At 42.4% G+C, this 18,763-nt stretch overlaps 2 protein-coding genes across 2 annotated transcripts in view; both read left to right on the top strand.

Annotated features, from left to right (window-relative positions):
* Positions 1-6,745, top strand: part of LOC133419414 (microfibril-associated glycoprotein 4-like) — a 43,570-nt gene extending 36,825 nt beyond the window's left edge. Inside the window, exons 3-7 of the mRNA XM_061708577.1 lie at positions 1,746-1,907; positions 4,183-4,221; positions 4,487-4,583; positions 5,430-5,597; positions 6,380-6,745. Of these exons, the coding sequence (XP_061564561.1) occupies positions 1,746-1,907; positions 4,183-4,221; positions 4,487-4,583; positions 5,430-5,597; positions 6,380-6,633 (720 nt within the window). The 3' untranslated portion in view covers positions 6,634-6,745. The remainder of the gene's footprint in view (positions 1-1,745; positions 1,908-4,182; positions 4,222-4,486; positions 4,584-5,429; positions 5,598-6,379) is intronic.
* An 8,388-nt stretch (positions 6,746-15,133) lies between these two features.
* LOC133419763 (microfibril-associated glycoprotein 4-like) lies at positions 15,134-17,343 on the top strand. The gene is made up of 4 exons (XM_061709177.1): positions 15,134-15,150; positions 16,595-16,617; positions 16,721-16,888; positions 17,051-17,343. The coding sequence occupies exons 1-4, from the start codon at positions 15,134-15,136 to the stop codon at positions 17,302-17,304; spliced, it is 462 nt and encodes a 153-aa protein (XP_061565161.1). The 3' UTR covers positions 17,305-17,343.
* The last annotated feature ends 1,420 nt before the right edge of the window (positions 17,344-18,763 follow it).

The following is an 18,763-nucleotide window of genomic DNA, read 5'->3' as shown; positions in this document are numbered from 1 at the left end:
GCATATACAGTTCAAACGGGGCTCCTGTGGTCTTTTAAAGATGGACGCGCCCTCTGGGCCACGTGCAATCGGACCGGATGGCGAACGCAGCATTTAAAACGTGCCTACGGCAGAAAACAACGACTACCAAATAATCAAACATGATAATGATAACAATGATGATGTAATCTCAGCTCTGAACACAGATTTAGCTCTGTAACACTCTTAAGTTACTGATAACCCAGGTCTCACAATCTCACACACAGTTCTGAACACTCTTAAATCCTACTGATCACTGCTACGCGGGCTCACGTCTCCTCTGGGATCCGGAATCGGGTGCCTGCGGGTTTTGTCGACTGGGTTCGCGGTCCTGCTGGGGTTTCGCAGTCAGGCTATCGCGTCCCGTCCCTTCCCCTGAAACGGATTAGACAGCGGCGGGGCCGCCTCGTGCCGGGCCGTGGTTCCGGACCAAAACGGAGGCTCACACGCATTCCTAGGCGCGGCGGGGGGACCGGTATCTCCTTGCCGTGCTTCCCTCTCTGCGCCGGTCGCCGACGCGCGGCCGTCCGGGCCCCGGGAGAGCTCACGCCGGGCGAGACGCCGGCCGTCCGTCCCCGATCCCCTGCGCGGTTCGCAGACAGGGGCTCGGAGCGGGGAGGGGGGGTCAGTCTGAGAGATCAGTCGCAGCTGTGTCCCGATCTGATGCCGGGAGCTCGTGGGCATCCGAAGCTCGGATCTGCAGAAACTTAAAGAGGAACAGAGTTAAGTGAGAAATCGGAGCCTCCCGGGGGACCGCGGCTTCAACGGCCGGACCCCGCAGGGCCCGGTCCGGTGCGGGCCTCCTGCCTCCCCCCAGCCCGGGGGGAGAGAGAGGAGATGGGATCCTTTGGCCTGGAGCCAAAGATCCAGCGCCGATGAGATGAAGTTGAGAAGAGAGAGAAAAGGAGCAGCGGCAGGGGTTTTGATCCTACGCGCGCTGCGGTGACGTCATCGGTGCCTCGTTTGTGATTGGATGCGCGCCGCTTGTAGGCGCCGCCCCATCCCACAAGGCATGCTGGGATTGTAGTTCATGGCACGGTTGCCATTTTAGGAGGCACATTTAAACCGGTTTCAGGCTTGGGGGGTTGACCATGGTTTCAAAGTTTTCTTCTGTTCAAAGGGGCAGCACCCCCCCCTCCGAGGCCTGGTTTACTGGGTTTTACTGTCCTGCTTTGATCTGCCATGCAGCGGGGGTCGTAAACGGACTATCTCGAGCCAGGCCGAGATAACCAGAAGTTAGCAGCAGGGGGTTATAAAACTGACTTCAGGAAGAAGGGCCGAGTCTGGCCTTACTGGACTTCATAATCACAAAATGTTCATACATTTTATAAGTTCAGATGGGCATATGGGCGAGCACAACAGAATTATGGTTGTTATTATTTATTTTTCTCTTGTCATACTCTTTATCTATTTCTGTTATTTTAAACTTGTAATTTTGTTTATTTGTTTGTTTATGTATTTTTTGAGCACGTTGAGCCCATGCTTGTAATGTGAAATATGCTTTATAAATAAAATTGACTTGACTTGACTTATTATGAGACAAATGCAGTAACATACAACTTTAAGCTAAAAGCCTCAGACTGTCTTTATCTGTCGGACAGATGTCCTCAAAATAAATAAATAAATAAATAAATAAATACATAAATAAATACACTTGCCTGTAAGGCTAGTTTATTCATATAGCACAATTCAACAACAAGGTGATCCATCTATGTCCTGTGTTCCAGTCACCTTGGGTCTTCCTCATGCTCATCCTCCTGGCTTCTGGGATGGAGACCTGCAAAGGAGCCTCCCTACCGGTCGACTGCAGCGACATCCACCACCAAGACAAGAATCTGTCCAATGGAGTGTTCACCATCTATCCTGCTGGATCCACGTCTGCTGTGCAGGTACGTCTCATTCTGTTGAGGACCGTGTTCAAGAGGTGAGGTGTTGGTAGTGGTCTAACAAGAGTGAAAACCACTACCACCCCAGGGATCCAGGTCTGTGTGCTGTAACCATTGGTCATCCTCGACGGGGCACATAAAGCTGAACAGTTGCCAGTGGAGAAGTTCCAGACCTGCGGCTCCTCTACCGACCACTAGGGTCTTTAGAAATGGGTTTAATGTTGGTGTTATTGGCTCTTGTCTTGTGTTCTTGGGTATTGTTTTGTGTTCTTGGGTCTTGTTTTGTGTTCTATGGTTTTGTCTTGTGTTCTGTGGTCTTGTTTTGTGTTCTACGATCTTGTCTATTGTTCTTGGGTCTTGTAGGTATTATGTTCAGTGGGCTTGTCTTGTGTTCTTGGGTCTTGTCTACTGTTCTTGGGTCTTGTTTACTGTTCTTGAGTCTTGTCTTGTGTTCTTAGGTCTTGTGTTGTGTTTTAGGAGGTTGTCTTGTGTTTAAGAGTCTTGTGTTGTGTTCTTGGGTCTTATGTTGTGTTCTTGGGTCTTGTCTTGTGTTCTTGGGTGTTGTCTTGTGTTCTTGGGTCTTGTCTTGTGTTTTACAATCTTGTCTTGTGTTCTTGGGTTTTGGTGTTGTGTTCTTGCCTCTGTCCTCATCAGATTCTGCTAACTTCACTTCCTATTTTCATTTGAAGGTCTGTCTTTGTCTTATTGTGACCTTGGCCTCTTGATTCCACCCTTGTCTCATCAGCCTTGTGAGAAAATGTTGTCTTTCCCTTCAGTCCTCCAAGATAGCCAAACATGAGTCTAAAAATCATCATCAAATCACACTTTTTTCCTTCAAAGTTTATAAATAGAAAACCAAACAACACAAAGAGAGTGAACAGGAGCACATGCTTCAACTCAACTTAACTCAACTTTATTTATAAAGCACTTTAAAACAACCACAGCTGAAACAAAGTGCTGTACATAAGAGGACGAACAATCAACAGCAAAAGACAATAAAAACAATTAAATAAACGAATAAAATTACATAAAACCACTAAAAACAGAGGGAGGTCTCATACTGGGTTAAAAGCCAATGAGTAAAAGTGGGTTTTGAGGTGGGTTTTAAAAGCAGACAGTGAGGAGGCCTGTCTGATGTGCAGAGGTAAAATGTTCCACAACTTGGGGGCAGCAACAGAGAAGGCTCGGCCCCCTCTTAGCGTTCGTTTTGACGGGGCGTGGGGGTGAAGAAGCTCTGAGAGGTAGGGAGGAGCAAGACCATTTAAAGATGTAAAAACAAATAAAAGAATCTTAAAATGGATTCTAAAATTCACAGGCAGCCAGTGGAGGGAGGCCAGTATGGGCGTAATGTGTTCTCTCTTACGCGTTCCAGTTAGCAGACGAGCGGCAGCATTCTGAACTAACTGGAGACGCGCAAGAGAGGACTGGCTGACTCCAAGATAAAAAGAGTTACAGTAATCCAGCCGAGACGTGATGAAGGCGTGGATTACTGTTTCAAAGTGCTTTTGTGATAAAAAAGGCTTCACCTTAGCCAGCCGCCTAAGGTGGAAGAAACTTGACCTAACTACTGCACTAACTTGGCTCTCTAGTTTAAAATCACTGTCAATTTTAAAACCTAAGTTACTCACAGAAGACTTTGCATGAACTGCCAAAGGATCAGATCAACAGAGGAGGAAGAGCAGAAGCTGCTAGGGCTAAACAGAATCACCTCTGTTGTCTTTTCATTAAAATTTAAAAAGTTTAGGGCCATCCAGGCTTTGATGTCATCAAGACATGCCAGCAGGGGTTTGAGGGAGAAGGCATCACTCTTCCTAATGGGGACATATATCTGGCAGTCATCGGCATAGCAATGAAAATCAATACCATGCTTCTTAAAAATAAATCCTAGAGGAAGCATGTATAAAGACAAAAGCAGGGGTCCTAAAATTGAGCCCTGTGGGACCCCGTATAAGAGCGGGGCAGGGGAGGATTCACAGACCCCAAGACTGATACACATTGTCGTGTCTGCTAAGTATGACCTAAACCAGTCCAAGGCGCTGCCATCAATACCCACTAGCTGCTGTAGACGATTCAGCAGGATCTTGTGGTCTACGGTGTCGAAGGCAGCGGTCAAGTCAAGCAGAACAAGTACTGCGTAGTTGCCACTACTTCACTATAGTTATATCCTGGAAATTCCCGTGAGGCTGGTGGGATGCCCTCAGTGGTCTTAAAAATCATTTATAAGCATCACATAGAGTCTACATCTACTTAACTGACGAGTGTCTCTGTGTGTCTCCAGGTGTACTGTGACTTGGAGTCGGAGGGAGGACGCTGGACGGTGAGTTGTTCACCCGCAGTTACAACATTTTAAAGCTTTTACCTCTTTGTGATGTTGCCATCATTCCTCAAAAACACTGAAGAGGCATTCTGGCATTGATCATCTCAATTGACGAACAGTTCCGGGTGGTATTTATTATACATTTTACTGGGTTTGATATGGTTGTCCATGGTCTTGTTGAAAACTTCACAGATGTTCTGGGAACTGATGTGGTCCCAAAGGCAGCAGATTAAATATCATCAACTGCATCCTGTTTTGTTTCCAGGTGTTCCAGAAGAGGATGGACGGCTCTGTGAACTTCTACAGAGGCTGGGACCAGTACAAGTTGGGCTTCGGGAACGCTGTTGGAGAGTACTGGCTTGGTGAGACCTGAACCCAAACCTTGTTTGTATTTTGTGTGTAAACTCCTACGCTAACGTAAGGAAGAGTATCAGGGCCATGCAGGAGAAAAAATATTTCAGAGGGGAAGATTTTTTTTTATTGTGCACTTTGAGAAAAAAGTTGAAATGTCGAGAAAAAAATCCAAATGTCGAGATTAATGTTGAAATACAATTTCAAGAATAAAGTCGAAATTTTGCCTTTTTTTCTCAACATTTCAACTTTATTCATGAAATTTCGACTTTTTTCTCAACATTTCGACTTTTTTCTCGACATTTCGACTTTTTTCTCGAAGTGCATAATGAAAAAAAAAATCTCCCTCATCCAAAATATTATTTTTATTTTTCTCCTGCTTGGCCTTAATACTCTTCCGTACTAATGGCTGCTATTCTCAGGTAATTTTTTATGTGATGTATTTATTTGATATCAATCAATTTTTTGGGGGAAGAATGGATTTTATTGATATGTTGTGGTGGTTGATGGTGGTTAAAAAGTGAACCTATCATCCGTCGCAACTGTGATTTTTAACCAGAACGTTATTTAAGAGTTTTAGTGGATCAAACATCTGGAAACATCAGCATTCCAACTTAAAGCAACAGAGTTCAAACTTAGAGGGAACGACAGTTTTCAGGAAACAACGTTAACTTTGAGTGTAGGGAAATCCAGCCCCGGAGCCTTTTACAGGCCTAACTCACAAGTCAGTCCAGAAATGACTTTGGAGTTGAAAGCCTTCACACCTCCACAGTGTCTTCAAAGTCAGGAATGTTTGAACAGATTTGACAGAAAAAGAAGTGAACGTGTTTTTTTCCTTTGTCTCATGGTGCCTGCAGGTCTTGAGAACATCCATCAGCTGACACGTCTGAAAAAGTACGAGCTTCTGGTGGACATGGAGGACTTCGAAGGAAACAAAGTGTTTGCTCGTTACTCTGCATTCAGCGTGGATGCTGAGTGTGACGGTTATGAGTTGCACGTGTCTGGATTCCACAACGGGAGCGCCGGTGAGTTAAAGCAGAACCCCTGCCGTTGTTTATATTTAAAGGGGACCTATTATGGCATCTAATACCTATTTTAAACAGGCCTTGAATGTCTTAAAAACAAGCTTTTGATTGTTTTTGCTAAATAAATTAGAAATTCGGTAATTCGCTAAGCCATGTCTTTATCTTCCCCGTTTCTAACCTCCTTCTCTATGCGGGATTCTGAGTGGGCGGGGCTATAATAATGATGCACTGTGCTGATTGGCTGCCTGACGCAATGACGCGACACACCGCTACGAAAAAATGGTGGAAGCTCCGGCCAGCGGAGTTAGTTGTGGGCGTGGTTTCACGCATCGCTTCTGTCGTGACGTCACGACAGGAGCAGAATCTGAACAGCTAGTAGAAGTCGCATGACACTGGATGGATCATCCGGGCGGCTGTACAGACACCGCAGAATTTGATTGCTTTCCTCCTCTGAGTTGGCAGGCGGAGGGGAGACCACTTTATATATGTTAAAGCAAGAAAAAACATGGTTTTCATAATAGGTCCCTTTTAAGAAGAGCCATCTTTCTCTTGGAGTTCGTGTTGGAGCTCAGCCGTCTTCCTCTTGAAACTCAAGAGGAAGCAGCTTCTCTAGATCAAGGTGAACCATCTGAGGTGGTTCACCTTGATGTGGGGTTGTGATGAATTTAAACTCCTCTTCTACCTCTGAGCCGTTGAGTAACTACTGTAACAGATGTTGATGAGGGCGAGGACTGCCACCGTCTGAAGACATGTCTAATCTAATGGTGTAAATGTTTTTGCAGGAGATTCCCTGGGACTTCACAACGGGAGGAAGTTCACCACCTTTGACAAAGACCAAGACAACTTCCCTACAAACTGTGCCAGAAAATTCCTGGGTGCGTTCTGGTATCATAAGTGTTACCGTACAAACCCTAACGGGATTTACCACTGGGGGGCCGATGACACCCACTATGCGGTTGGAGTGGTCTGGGACACCTGGAAGGGTCATGAGTACTCCCTGAAGACCATCAGCATGAAGATCCGGCCTGTTAAATGAGCATGACGCATAACCAGAGGTGTGTCTCACGTGTAATCTGAATGAAGTGTTTCAGCACTCGGGGGAGGTTTGAAGTGAATATTTGTATCTTGACAATAAATGAGAAACAAACAGCTGACGTGGTCTCCTTGTGTTTTTGTGTCTGGCTTCTCTGCTCAGAGGTTTGGGGGGTTCTTTCCTCATTCTGAACATGAATCATTGTCTTTTAGTGGTCCAAGTGTCAAACTTGAGCTCCTGCTTCTGCCGTGGTAAACCCACAGACAGACGTCTCCAACATACCTGTCAAGTACTATCTCACCTGGACTATTGCTCTATGGTCTGGTCATGCGCTGCTAAGAAAGATATTCATAAACTTCAGCTTGTGCAGAACAGATCTGCACGTATGGTCCTTGGCTGTCCGTTCAGAGCCAATGTTAATAAAATGCACAACAAGCTCAACTGTCATCCAATCAGCTCATTTTCTTTCGTAAAATGTGTATTACATCTAAGCCCCGATGTTTATAGACGAATCCGGCGAAACCCGGAAGTCGAGCGGCCGCCATTACTGCGGTGGCGGCTCCGCTCCTCCGCTCCAGCCCATAGACATATATACGTATGGATCTATTACTCCGCTCCCTGCCAGGCTCTCTTAATGTATTTGTATCATCGGAAAACTCCTGTCCCGTCACGTGCATTTGTTTTGATAGAAGACGGGAGGGACTTTCAAAACTACTTTTCTGTTTCACCAAGTGAACAGACGGAACGCAAAAAAAGATGTTAAATTGCTGGAAAGGAACTGGAATTTACCTGGATACCTTAAACAAGGAAGCCAGGGAGCGGAATATGGAGAAAATAATGATTATTAACGGTTTGGGTTCATATGAAATCACTACTAAAGAATGAAGCTCCGATGAGGATTTACTGCCGCAGTTCTGCAGAACCACCGTCTTACTACCTTGTTTAGTGTTTGGCAGCTGCTTTGGTAAATGTTTGACTCGCCATGTGTTTCAATAAATTAGTATAATATAACAACATACAGTAGCCTACATCTTTTTTATTACTCTTACTTCTCTTTTCTTTTTTTTATGCTGAAGAGGCTCCGAGGCGTGAGCAATATTTTTCTTTTCCTCGTGAGATTATTTTTTTCTTCTGCAGCTACAAATAGAGTTGATATTTTTTCCTCAACAAACTAGTTTTATCTGCAGATTGGGGTTATGTATGTATGTATTCTGTATCATCCGGAGCTGAGATAGTTCTGCCCTTCAATTAGAGACCTGTAATTGCGTTTTTTTTCGTCATCGGACGCCAGGCGATCAATAAAATATTCTTGGATACCTAAAATAAAACAAAACATAAACAGGTAATATTTAATTGTGCAGACGTGCCTCGTAAGGAGAGGAGGTGGAGAGAGCTATATTACAGTGTTTAATCATACACTCCCTTATCTCCCTATTCCTCTATTCTTTCCTGCTTATCGCTCAAACAAATCATTATTTATAAGTTAACATCAGCATTAATTTAAGATACCTTCATTATTTATGGAAGGCCACTGTCTAACATCATCAATCCAGCTATAATGATGCTGTAGCGCCAGGTTACAATAACAGCGCTGCGGTGGCAGATTGACACCTGCCACCGCAGCAATGGCGCCGCCGCAAGATGGCGGCGCACACAAACCGGTCGCCGGATTCGTCTATATTCTAAGATGTGCCACGCTGATGAAGTTCATGATCATTACACAAGACAGGTAACCATGGGTATTTTTGTACTACCAGCTGCAAGATCATGCTCTATGCAAAAAACCGTTCTATATCGTTCTATTTCTTTATGGAACAAGTTGCCGGATTGCTTAAGACACACTGCTTCTGTAACGGTTTTTATGTTTCAAAATGTATTTAGACGGGACAATGCATATTCATGAACACTACATTAAGCAGTGTAAATACACCAGGTTTTAGCAGAATTGCTAGTTCCCACCCGCAGTCCCCACAAACAACCAGACACACTCACACTCACACCTACGGGCAATTTAGAAATGATCAATTTACCTGCATGTTTTTGGACTGTGGGAGGAAACTGGAGTACCCGGAGGAAACCCACGCAAGCACGGGGAGAACATGCAAACTCCACACAGAAAGGCCCTGCTGGGCCTGGGAGTTGAACCGGGGACCTTCTTTAAAAAACATCTTAAAAAAAGTATGTTGGCTGAATACCATTAAAGTAACAATTAGCAGTCAGTTAGGTTTTTACTAGAGTTTTGATTTCATAACATGTTGAATTCTCGTTTTGTTTTGATCTCATGGATACCATGTTTAATTTTAATCGGTCTAGACTTCTAAACATGTTCTAGTCAATAGTTTAAACCAAGCTTTGATTGTGTGTTATCTTTAATTGTACCTAGTGATGATTTTTAGAACAGTGTTCTTGTAACATCTGACATTGTTTTATTTTGATTTTATTTTCAATGTTTTGTGCATGTACATTATTTTCATTGTTTTGCGCATGTACATTATTTTCATGGTTTTGTGCATGTACGGAGTAGGATGGGGTTGTGTGGTGGGAGGTGGATGGGTGGGGTCGGGATTTTGGAGTGCTTAGTATAGTCCAAGCTCATTCAGTTTAGCTCTATTCACGTAGTAATGTACGAATTTTATATATGTTACATTTATATGTATTTTATGTGTAGACCCCAGGAAGACTAGCTGTTACCATGGGTGACAGCTAATGGGGATCTTAATAAACAATAAACAATAAGTCTCCCATTTTGGCCGGGAAACTACCGTATTTTACTCTCTTTCCCTCCGTCCTCCGGGATTAGTATTTTCCATTAAATCTCCCGTTTTATGATGTAATAATTTTTAAACAGCAAACCGAATTGTCACTGGCCTCGCGAGAACTGCCCCCTGCTGTATCCTGGGGGCAGTTCTCACGAGGTTAGTGGCAACAACGGGAACAAACTCGGAACTACAAATCAGAGATGGATGCAACGAGAGAGAAGATATTTCTGATAAAAAAGCGAAGACTTTGTGTAAATATCTCTAAAAATGGGAAAACTGAATTTACTTTCCTAAAGCGGAGCAGGATGGGGAACAGTTTCAGAGTTCTGAAAGATGCGTAACTGTCCGTCAGCAGCACCAGGGTGGCGCCAGAGAGCCACATGAGCAAAAATCAAAAATTAAAAGAAAATGTAAATGTTTCACTTGAAGACAATTCAATTCAATTCAAGTCAATTCAGCGTCAGCAGCACAAAGCAGACATCCACGTAGGCAGGTGGAAGCAGCAACGGGATGACCGAGGCTCCGGCCTGCAAACATGCACAAAAGAGAAAAAAAGGGAGGCCAGCACAAGAAACTACAGGAACGATGGACAAAAATGATAGCTATGAGATATTTATAATAAATAAAAATGGAAATGGAGAAGAGAGGCAGGGAAAAGGAGAGGAGAAGAAGGGTGAGAGGCACCGCCCAGTGGATCATGTTGGTGCCCCCCTGCAGCATAAGCCTATAGCAGCATATCTACCGCGAAGCTATATTTGAGACTAACTATTATAGTTTTGTTCTATAGCTGCAGTTATGACTACTGACTCTAACACACTATAGTTTACACTACCTAGAGATTTACCAACACCAGCTAGAGGTTTACTAAACACTAACTATAGGCTTTACTAAACAGAAAGGTTTTAAGTTTAGTTTTAAAGGTGGAGGTGGTGTCAGCCTCCTTAACCCAGATTGGAAGTTGGTTCCATAGTAATGGTGCCTGATAGCAGACAATCAATGTGTATATAAACAGAAAATAATTAGAATAAATACATGTACTTTAATTCCCCTTTGTGTTTTCATTTAGGCTCTATTATAGGAATTACATACATAGGAATGTCCACAGCATTTCTGTGTCAACAAAGTTAGGCCATAATTGTGGTCTGTAAGTGGTTGACAGGTAGTTATTTTAGATATCTCCTAAATCTGTCTTAAAATGTCAGATACTGGACCTCGATTGGGCTGGTGGGACAGCGGCGGAAACCTTCCTGTATTTTTAAATCCAAAACTTGACAGGTATGGTCTCCAAGTGCCAGTCCTGGAGGGCCACGTCCACCTGAATCAAAGGACTGGGCTGTTAACAGACTTGATGCCAAGTGTGATGATCAGTTCATTTGAAGGGGCTGGGGGGGGACCAGGGGAACATCTAAAACCTGCAACAGGACCAGAACCGGTGCAGCATTCATGACATCCCCGTTACTAGCCCTTCCACGCGCCACAGCGCGGCAGTGGACGGACGCTACGGAGGCATGAATGGACTCTTCTCTTCAATGTCGGCAGGAACTCTCGCTGGGAATCAGTCTCCACGGAAACAGATTGTGACCCAGATCTTTCAAGGACGACATCTCCGCCAGCAAGGTGAAACGTTTCATCTGTGTGAATGCAGCAGCTGGCCAGTCATTTATTAACATCTGGGACATAAATACAGGTCCAGAACACCAGGTTTCATCAGAACGCTTCAGAAGAAGTGACACGATGAAGGTGAGTTTATGACTTCTAACCTGTTACCTATCCACTTCGTGCCTTGTGGCACATAAGGCCTCAACAGAGCTCCTCCACTTCTGACGGTCGGCTGCTGCAGTCCTCACTTCCAGCCATGATTTCCATCCTCCTTCCCTTTTCTCCTTCTCGACGGTACTCCTCCAGGTGGTCTTTGGTCTTCCCTGTCTTCTCTTCCCTCCTGGTGCCCAAGTCATTGCTATGTTGCAGTCGTTGTTGTGGTCCTGCCACAGTATGTGCCCAATCATCTTCCATCTTCGCAACTTCACCTCATTGCTGAGTGGTCTCATATCAGCTCTTTCCAGCAGTTGTATATATTACTGATGTGATCCTGCTAACTTATTCTGAGTATTCTTCGTAGGCATCTATTGTGAAATACGTCGACAGCCTTGTTGTCTTCTTTGTTCATTTTCCAGGTCTCACATTCATATAGTAATACTGGTACTACTAGTGTCTTGTACAATGACTATGACTTCTAACATACAGATCTAAATACTCCGCTGATCAAGTTTATGTGAGTAATTCTAAAGAAATTCTAGCGGAAGGATAAAATCAAGAGCAAATATTATCAGAGCAGAGTGAATGAAATTGCAGCAGAGATTTGGCTAAATCTTCAATTTTTGGAGGTCATATCTGAAGAAGCAGGCTTGAAGGCTTTTTACTTGCAAAATGTCAAGTTCACCTTCAGGGAGCCGCACATGATTTGTTCTGGGAGTTTAGTTCAGAAGTAAAGAAAAGGAGAAAACATTAATTAATATTTCTGGAAAAACAACATTTAATCAGATTATATATATGTAATTAGATTATAGCCTATATATGTAATTATATTAGGTATATGTAATTAGATTACATTAAATATATATATATATATATATATATATATATATATATATATATATATATATATATATATATATATATATATATATATATATATATATATCAGGAATCAGGGATTCTTGAGATATGGGACAAAACAGGTTTTAAAAATCTTTTTTTTTAAATGCACACTGTATTCATGGAACTGTATATTTCTATTTCTGTAGAGAAGGGTCTTAGCTATTTAACCATGTAAAGGAACAGGTTCTAAATAAAAACACTTAAAAAAAATAAACATGCTTTACTTTAGAACTTGATTTGTGTCAACTCCGTCAGACACACTCAAAAGTATACAATTTTAATTCTTCCAGTCCAACAAGAATCTGAAGTCCTGAAGTATGTCGGTATAGTGTTTAATTACTCTGATATGTAATAAAACACAATATATAAACTTATGTTGTGATTTCACACTATTCTGAAAACCCAGATTTCTAAATGTCAGCATTTTAAATCTTTGTTTTTAATTTTAAAATGAAAAAAATAATTTGTTTAGATAAATAAGACATACGAGGATGTAGATCAGATGGTCTTTTTTAAATAAACAACATAGACTGAACAAAGAATAAACATTTTGTTTTCAAAAAAGAAGAACTGATGGTGTTGACAAAAAAACTGATGTGTATTACTGATTAATGAACAAATATGTTTTTAAACAGATGGAAGAGACAAAAGATGAAGAACTAACTACTCTTTGTCTTATATTGAACATAAATCGGATAATAATAATAACTAGACAATTTCCTCGCAGAAATTTCGAGAGTGCCACGGCGGGCTGCTGCACATTTGTGTACAATTTACAAGCAATAAAGGTGAAGGACTCAATACCGAGTCCAATGACACCACCCATCACTCTCTATGTCAAACCATTCAAAAGTTATTACAGAAAATAGGTAATAGGCTAACAGAAGCATTAACAGAAGAGCTAACGGGACCGCTAACGGGACCGCTAACGGGATCACTAATGGGATCGCTAACTGAACCGCTAACAGGACCGCTAACGAGACCGCTAACGGGACCGCTAACCGAGCCGCTAACGGGATCGCTAACAGAACCGTATATATATATATATATATATATATATATATATATATATATATATATATATATACATATAATTTACATATATATATATATATATATATATATATACACATATATAATTAATAATTATAATCTATTTGTATCTATATGACTAGATATGTGTAATTAGATAATATGTAATTAGATTAGGTATATGTGATTAGATTAGATATGTGTAATTAGATTAGGTATATAATTAAGTTATATATTTGTAACTGCATTATATATATGTGATTAGATTATATGTATGTAATTAGATAAGATATATGTAATTAGAATAGGACTATATATGTGTGTGTGTGTGTGTGTGTGTGTAATTAGATTATATTATATATTATATATATGTGATTAGATTATATATATAATTAGATTAGATATGTGTAATTAGATTAGGTATATAATCAGATTATATATATATGTAATTAGATTAGATGTATGTGATTAGATGCATGCAAGTTATGTTTGGATCTCAAAGAAATAGGAAAAATAAACCACTTTATGTAAAAATACCAGCTCTGACCACATGGAGGCAGCATGTTCCAACGTTAAGGCCAGCGCTCTGTAAATGTGTCGGTTCCTTTCAAATGGAGGTGTTTATTGTTTTGGCTCATTAGGAAGCGATGAGCAAAGTCATGATGAGGAAGTTTAGAGCTGTGAAGTTCCCAGAGAGGTTTTTAGTTTCACTAGTTTGATCAAATCTGCTCCTCCGCTGCAGCTGCCATCGGTACTCCTCCTCCTGCTGCTGGTTCCCATGGTAACCAGCAGCGTCCCTCGCTTCCTCCCACTGGACTGCAGTGTCATCTCCAGCTATGATCAGAGCCGGCCCAGCTGAGTCTACACATCTACCCCATCGGGGGAACCTCCGGCGTCCAGGTTCGCTGACTCCGACCTTAGATGTGTCAAAGCGGTGAAAACAACACGTTTTTCACTCTTTACTTTTTTTCTCTTGACTATTATGAACCAACAAATAATCTCTTTATTAAATATAATACTAAAAAATTCCATGACATAGTAGAGCAGAAAACTGTTTTATTTGCCTTTAAAGCACAGCAGAAACTGCTTCCAAACTGCATTCAGGAATTGTTCCAAATAAAAGAAACCGCTCTGACCTGAGGGGGAAACTCATACAGGGGGAAACAAATATTAAAAAGAGATGTACATCAATTAAGGCAAGAGAAATATGGAATAATTGTGACAACGACCTAAAAATGTGTAGTTCTATCTACAAGTTCAAGAAAATGTTTAAAGAAAATATTGTAAATAAATATAAAACACTATAACTATAAAGTATATTATCAAAAACATTCTAGAATGTGAAATGTCAATTTTATATTTTGTCTTATTTATTTTTTGTCTTCTTTATGCATTGTTTGTTTTCACCGATTAATGCTAATGTCTCAGATTTAAGCTGATCACAACATAAAAAGGGTAGGCACTATAAGCTACGACTTCAGCCTACACCTTTTCGGCAAAAGCAATGTTTATTTTACTTTTTTCATTTTTTGTTTTGTAAAAATGGCTTGTACAAGGCTTAAGACCGAAATAAAGACCATTCATTCATTCATTCATTCATTCATTCATTCTTTGACCTGTTCACGGTTGACATGACAACACAGCAAAGACCAGAGCATCTCCAGGAGCCGCTCAGCACCATGATGGACTCTCGCACAGTCATGCTGAAGCTAATTACCCCCTTTGAAAACGATGACTCTTCTGATTTTGGGTCTTAGTCTTGGATAGTTAAAACGGAGTTGAATTACAGCACATATGCTCAGTTGTTCACGGAGTTAATGAAAAAAGGAGAAAAAATTCTGGTAGGAACTTCAAGTATCGATTTCCACAGGACTTTCTTGTGCAATCCAGGGTCTGCTAATCGTCAACGATGAACTGATCACTGATGTGTGTGTGTGTGTGTGTGTGTGTGTGTGTGTGTGTGTGTGTGTGTGTGTGTGTGTGTGTGTGTGTGTGTGTGTGTGTGTGTGTGTGTGTGTGTGTGTTTGCGCAGGCATACTGTGACATGGACTCACATGGAGGTCGATGGACGGTGAGTATAAGACCCAAATATTTACCTCATTACTGTCTGTGAGAACAGGGATAGGGTAGGATTCAACTTTAACAATCCCCAAAAGAGAAACTTCATTGGCACCATCCATGGCCACAACAATACAACATACACATCAACAATACACATGAACAATGTCTCCACCTAGGGACAGCAGTGGATCAATACAACAGAAAAATAACCAGAAAATGACCCCCCACAAAAGGGAGTTAAAAGAAAAAAGAATACAAATCCATTTAAAAGTGCAATGTACAAGACAAGTATAGCAGCAAATTAAACAGCTAAGAATATAGCTGCAATTTAAAGTGCACTGTACAAGAAAATATGGCAGCAAGTTATGACATTCTAAAAGAGTGGCTGCAGTTTAAAGTGCAATGTGCAGTACAAGGGTTAATATAATATAGCATCAAGACATGACATCAGCAGTCCAAGTTTGGAACTCTCTACCCACTGAGTTAAAATTAGAGACCAATACAAAAGTTTTTAACAAAGGACTCAAACAGTGGTTAAAATCTAATCAGCAGTGTACACATGAATAGTTCTTAACTTGTTGACTGCTTACTTTGTTGTCTTTTTATGTTTCTAATTGAAAAGTATTTGTATTTCTTTGATTTACTTTCCAGTTTGTTGTTTGTTGGTTTTTTCATTTTTCATTTATTTATTTTATTATTTATTATTTGTATTTATTTTCTTCCCCATTCTTGTTAACTTAATATTTTATTGCTCTCTATTCTTTTCAAAAGCTGCCTATGGACAAGTGTTGCGAATTAGCACTTGTGCTAAAACACTTAAACAATGCATCTGGTTTGTCTAATGTAATTGCTATGTCCATATCAAATAAACATAAATTAAATTAAGTTAAAAAGTCTGGTTGCTGCAGGAACAAAGGACTTCCTAAGTCTCTCTGTGGAGCACCTGGGCAAAAGAAGCCGTCTACTTCTGCTACTTCTCGAAAAAAAAGCTGTACAGGGGATGATCATCTTGGGACAGGATAACTCTGAGCTTCCTCCTAGTATAACTGGTACTATAACTGGTACTATAACTGGTACTACTGGTACTAATAGCTCTGAGCTTCCTCCTAGTCCTCTGCTCTGTTCTGACCTCCAGAGAAGAAGGGCTCATACCAATGACAGATCCGGCCTTTTTAATAAGTTTATTAATCCTGTCCCTGTCCTCCAATGTCAGGCAGCCTCCCCAACAAACAACTGCATAAAGAAAATATTTTTTTTTAATATAAAATGCCATTATAAAAAACATTCAAAAGGGATCTGCTGATGTCAAATGATCTGAGTTTCCGTAAGAAAAATAATCTGGACTGGGCCTTCTTAAAAATAGCATTGGAGTTCATCTTCCAGTCCAGTTTACAGTCCACATGCACACCAAGATATTTATATGAGGGTACAATCTCTACGGACTGTCCTTTAAGCGCTTCTGGAGAGTTCTGGCTTGGTGAGACCTAAAACCGAACGGGCAGTTATGAAACTCTGAAATGGGGGTGACAGGACTTCGGGACCTGGAAAGCTCTGAGGGACGGGTTTCCACGTGTCTGCAGGTCTGGAGAGTCTGTTCCACCTGACCCAGAGTAAAAAACAGGAGCTGCTGGTCGACATGGAGGATTTTGAGGGAAACAAAGCGTTTGCTCGTTACTCCTCGTTCTCCATTAGCCCCGAGTCCGACGGCTACAGACTTAGCGTGTCTGGATACATCGATGGAGGCGCTGGTGGGTATCTGGTTTGTTTTAAATACTAAGTATAAAGATGCCGTTATTGATGGATGAATAAAACTAATGAGGTACTGGTGGACATTAGTGCACGCAGGGTGTTCACTGGATCACACAGCAAATAGAGGATTTAGGGTGCTTTCCTTTTCTGTGTTGCTGCAGGAGACACCTTGAGTCGTCACGATGGACAAGGATTCGCTACCTTTGACAGATACAAGCACACCTCAACCGAAAACTGCGCCAAGAGTTTCCTGGGAGCGTTCTGGTACTGGAGGTGCTACTACCCCAACCCCAACGGCGTCTACCTGTGGCCAACCGAAGGGGCGCAGCAGGATTTCGGAGTGACGTGGTTCAACTGGAAGAACAGCAACTACTCCCTGAAGGCCATCAGCATGAAGATCCGCCCTGCGCAGTAGTGCCACCAAACATCACTCACAGATTTAAACGTGAACCTTTTGCAGCTGGAGCAGAGTTGAAATGTTGATTGTGTTGAGTGTGAGCAGATGTTCAAATGCAGAACATCTGTTTGATGTTCGATAACAATAAAGGAGGAGCAAGCTGCTTCTGTGGTCCGATGTGGTCATTTTTAGCTTTTTTAGGTCAGTTTTTAAAAACATATCTGACACTGGGGTCCGGGGCCCTGTCCGGTCTCTGTATGATTGGAGCAGGAGTTTGGTTCACCAGACTTGTTCCCAGTGCTTGTTGGACTACGGCAGGGCTGCCCTTTGTCACTGGTTCTATTCATAATCTTTATGGACAGGATTTCTAGTCATAGCCAGGGACTGGAGGGGATCCGGTTTGGGAACCACAGGATTTCATCTCTGCTTTTTGCAGATGATGTTGTCCTGTTGGCTTCATCAAACCGGGACCTTCGGGGGCGGTTTGAAGCCGAGTGCGATGCGGCAGGGATGAGAATCAGCACCTCCAAAACCGAGGCCATGGGAAAGGGTGGCGTGCCTATCTCGGGGTCTTGTTCAAGAGTGAGGGAACGATGGGGCGAGAGATTGACAGACGGATCGGTGCAGCGTCCGCAGTTACGCGGTCGGTGTACCGGACCGTCGTGGTGAAGAAGGAGCTGAGTCGAAAGGCGAAGCTCTCGATTTACCGGTCAATCTACGCCCCTACCCTCACCTGTGGTCATGAACTTTGGGCAGTGACCGAAAGGACAAGATCGCAGATACAAGCGGCCGAGATGAGTTTCCTCCGCAGGGTGGCTGGACGCTCCCTTAGAGATAGGGTGAGGAGTTCGATGGATGGATGAATGAATGAATGAATGAATGAATGAATGAATGAATGAATGAATGAATGAATGAATGAATGAATGAATGAATGAATGAATGAATGAATGAATGAATGAATGAATGAATGAAGTGGACTGGAGTCTGCCAGCGGCTGACATCATGGGTCCTGGACTTCCTCACTAACAGGCCACAGTTTGTGAGGACAGGAGGCCGTGTGTCTGACACGGTGGTCTGCAGCACAGGAGCTCCACAGGGGACCGTCCTGGCCCCCCTCCTCTTCACCGTCTACACAGCCGACTTCACCCACCACACATCAACCTGCCACCTCCAGAAGTTCTCGGATGACTCCGCCATCGTCGGTCTCATCAACAACGGAGACGAGACGGAGTACCGAGAACTGAACAACAGATTCGTGGACTGGTGCCAGCCTCCAGATTAACTCTGGAAAAACGAAGGAGCTGGTGGCGGACTTCCGCCGGCGCAAAGTCCCCCCCTCGCCGGTGAACATCCAGGGAACGGACATAGAGATTGTGGACTCTTATAAGTACCTGGGTGTTCACCTGAACAATAAACTGGACTGGACTGTTAACACTCAGGCCCTATACAAAAAGGGCCAAAGCCGACTCCACCTGCT

This window comes from Cololabis saira, chromosome 19 (genome assembly GCF_033807715.1).
Source record: "Cololabis saira isolate AMF1-May2022 chromosome 19, fColSai1.1, whole genome shotgun sequence".
In the NCBI taxonomy this organism is placed as follows: Eukaryota; Metazoa; Chordata; class Actinopteri; order Beloniformes; family Belonidae; genus Cololabis; species Cololabis saira.
This window is presented reverse-complemented; position numbering and strand designations above follow the sequence as displayed.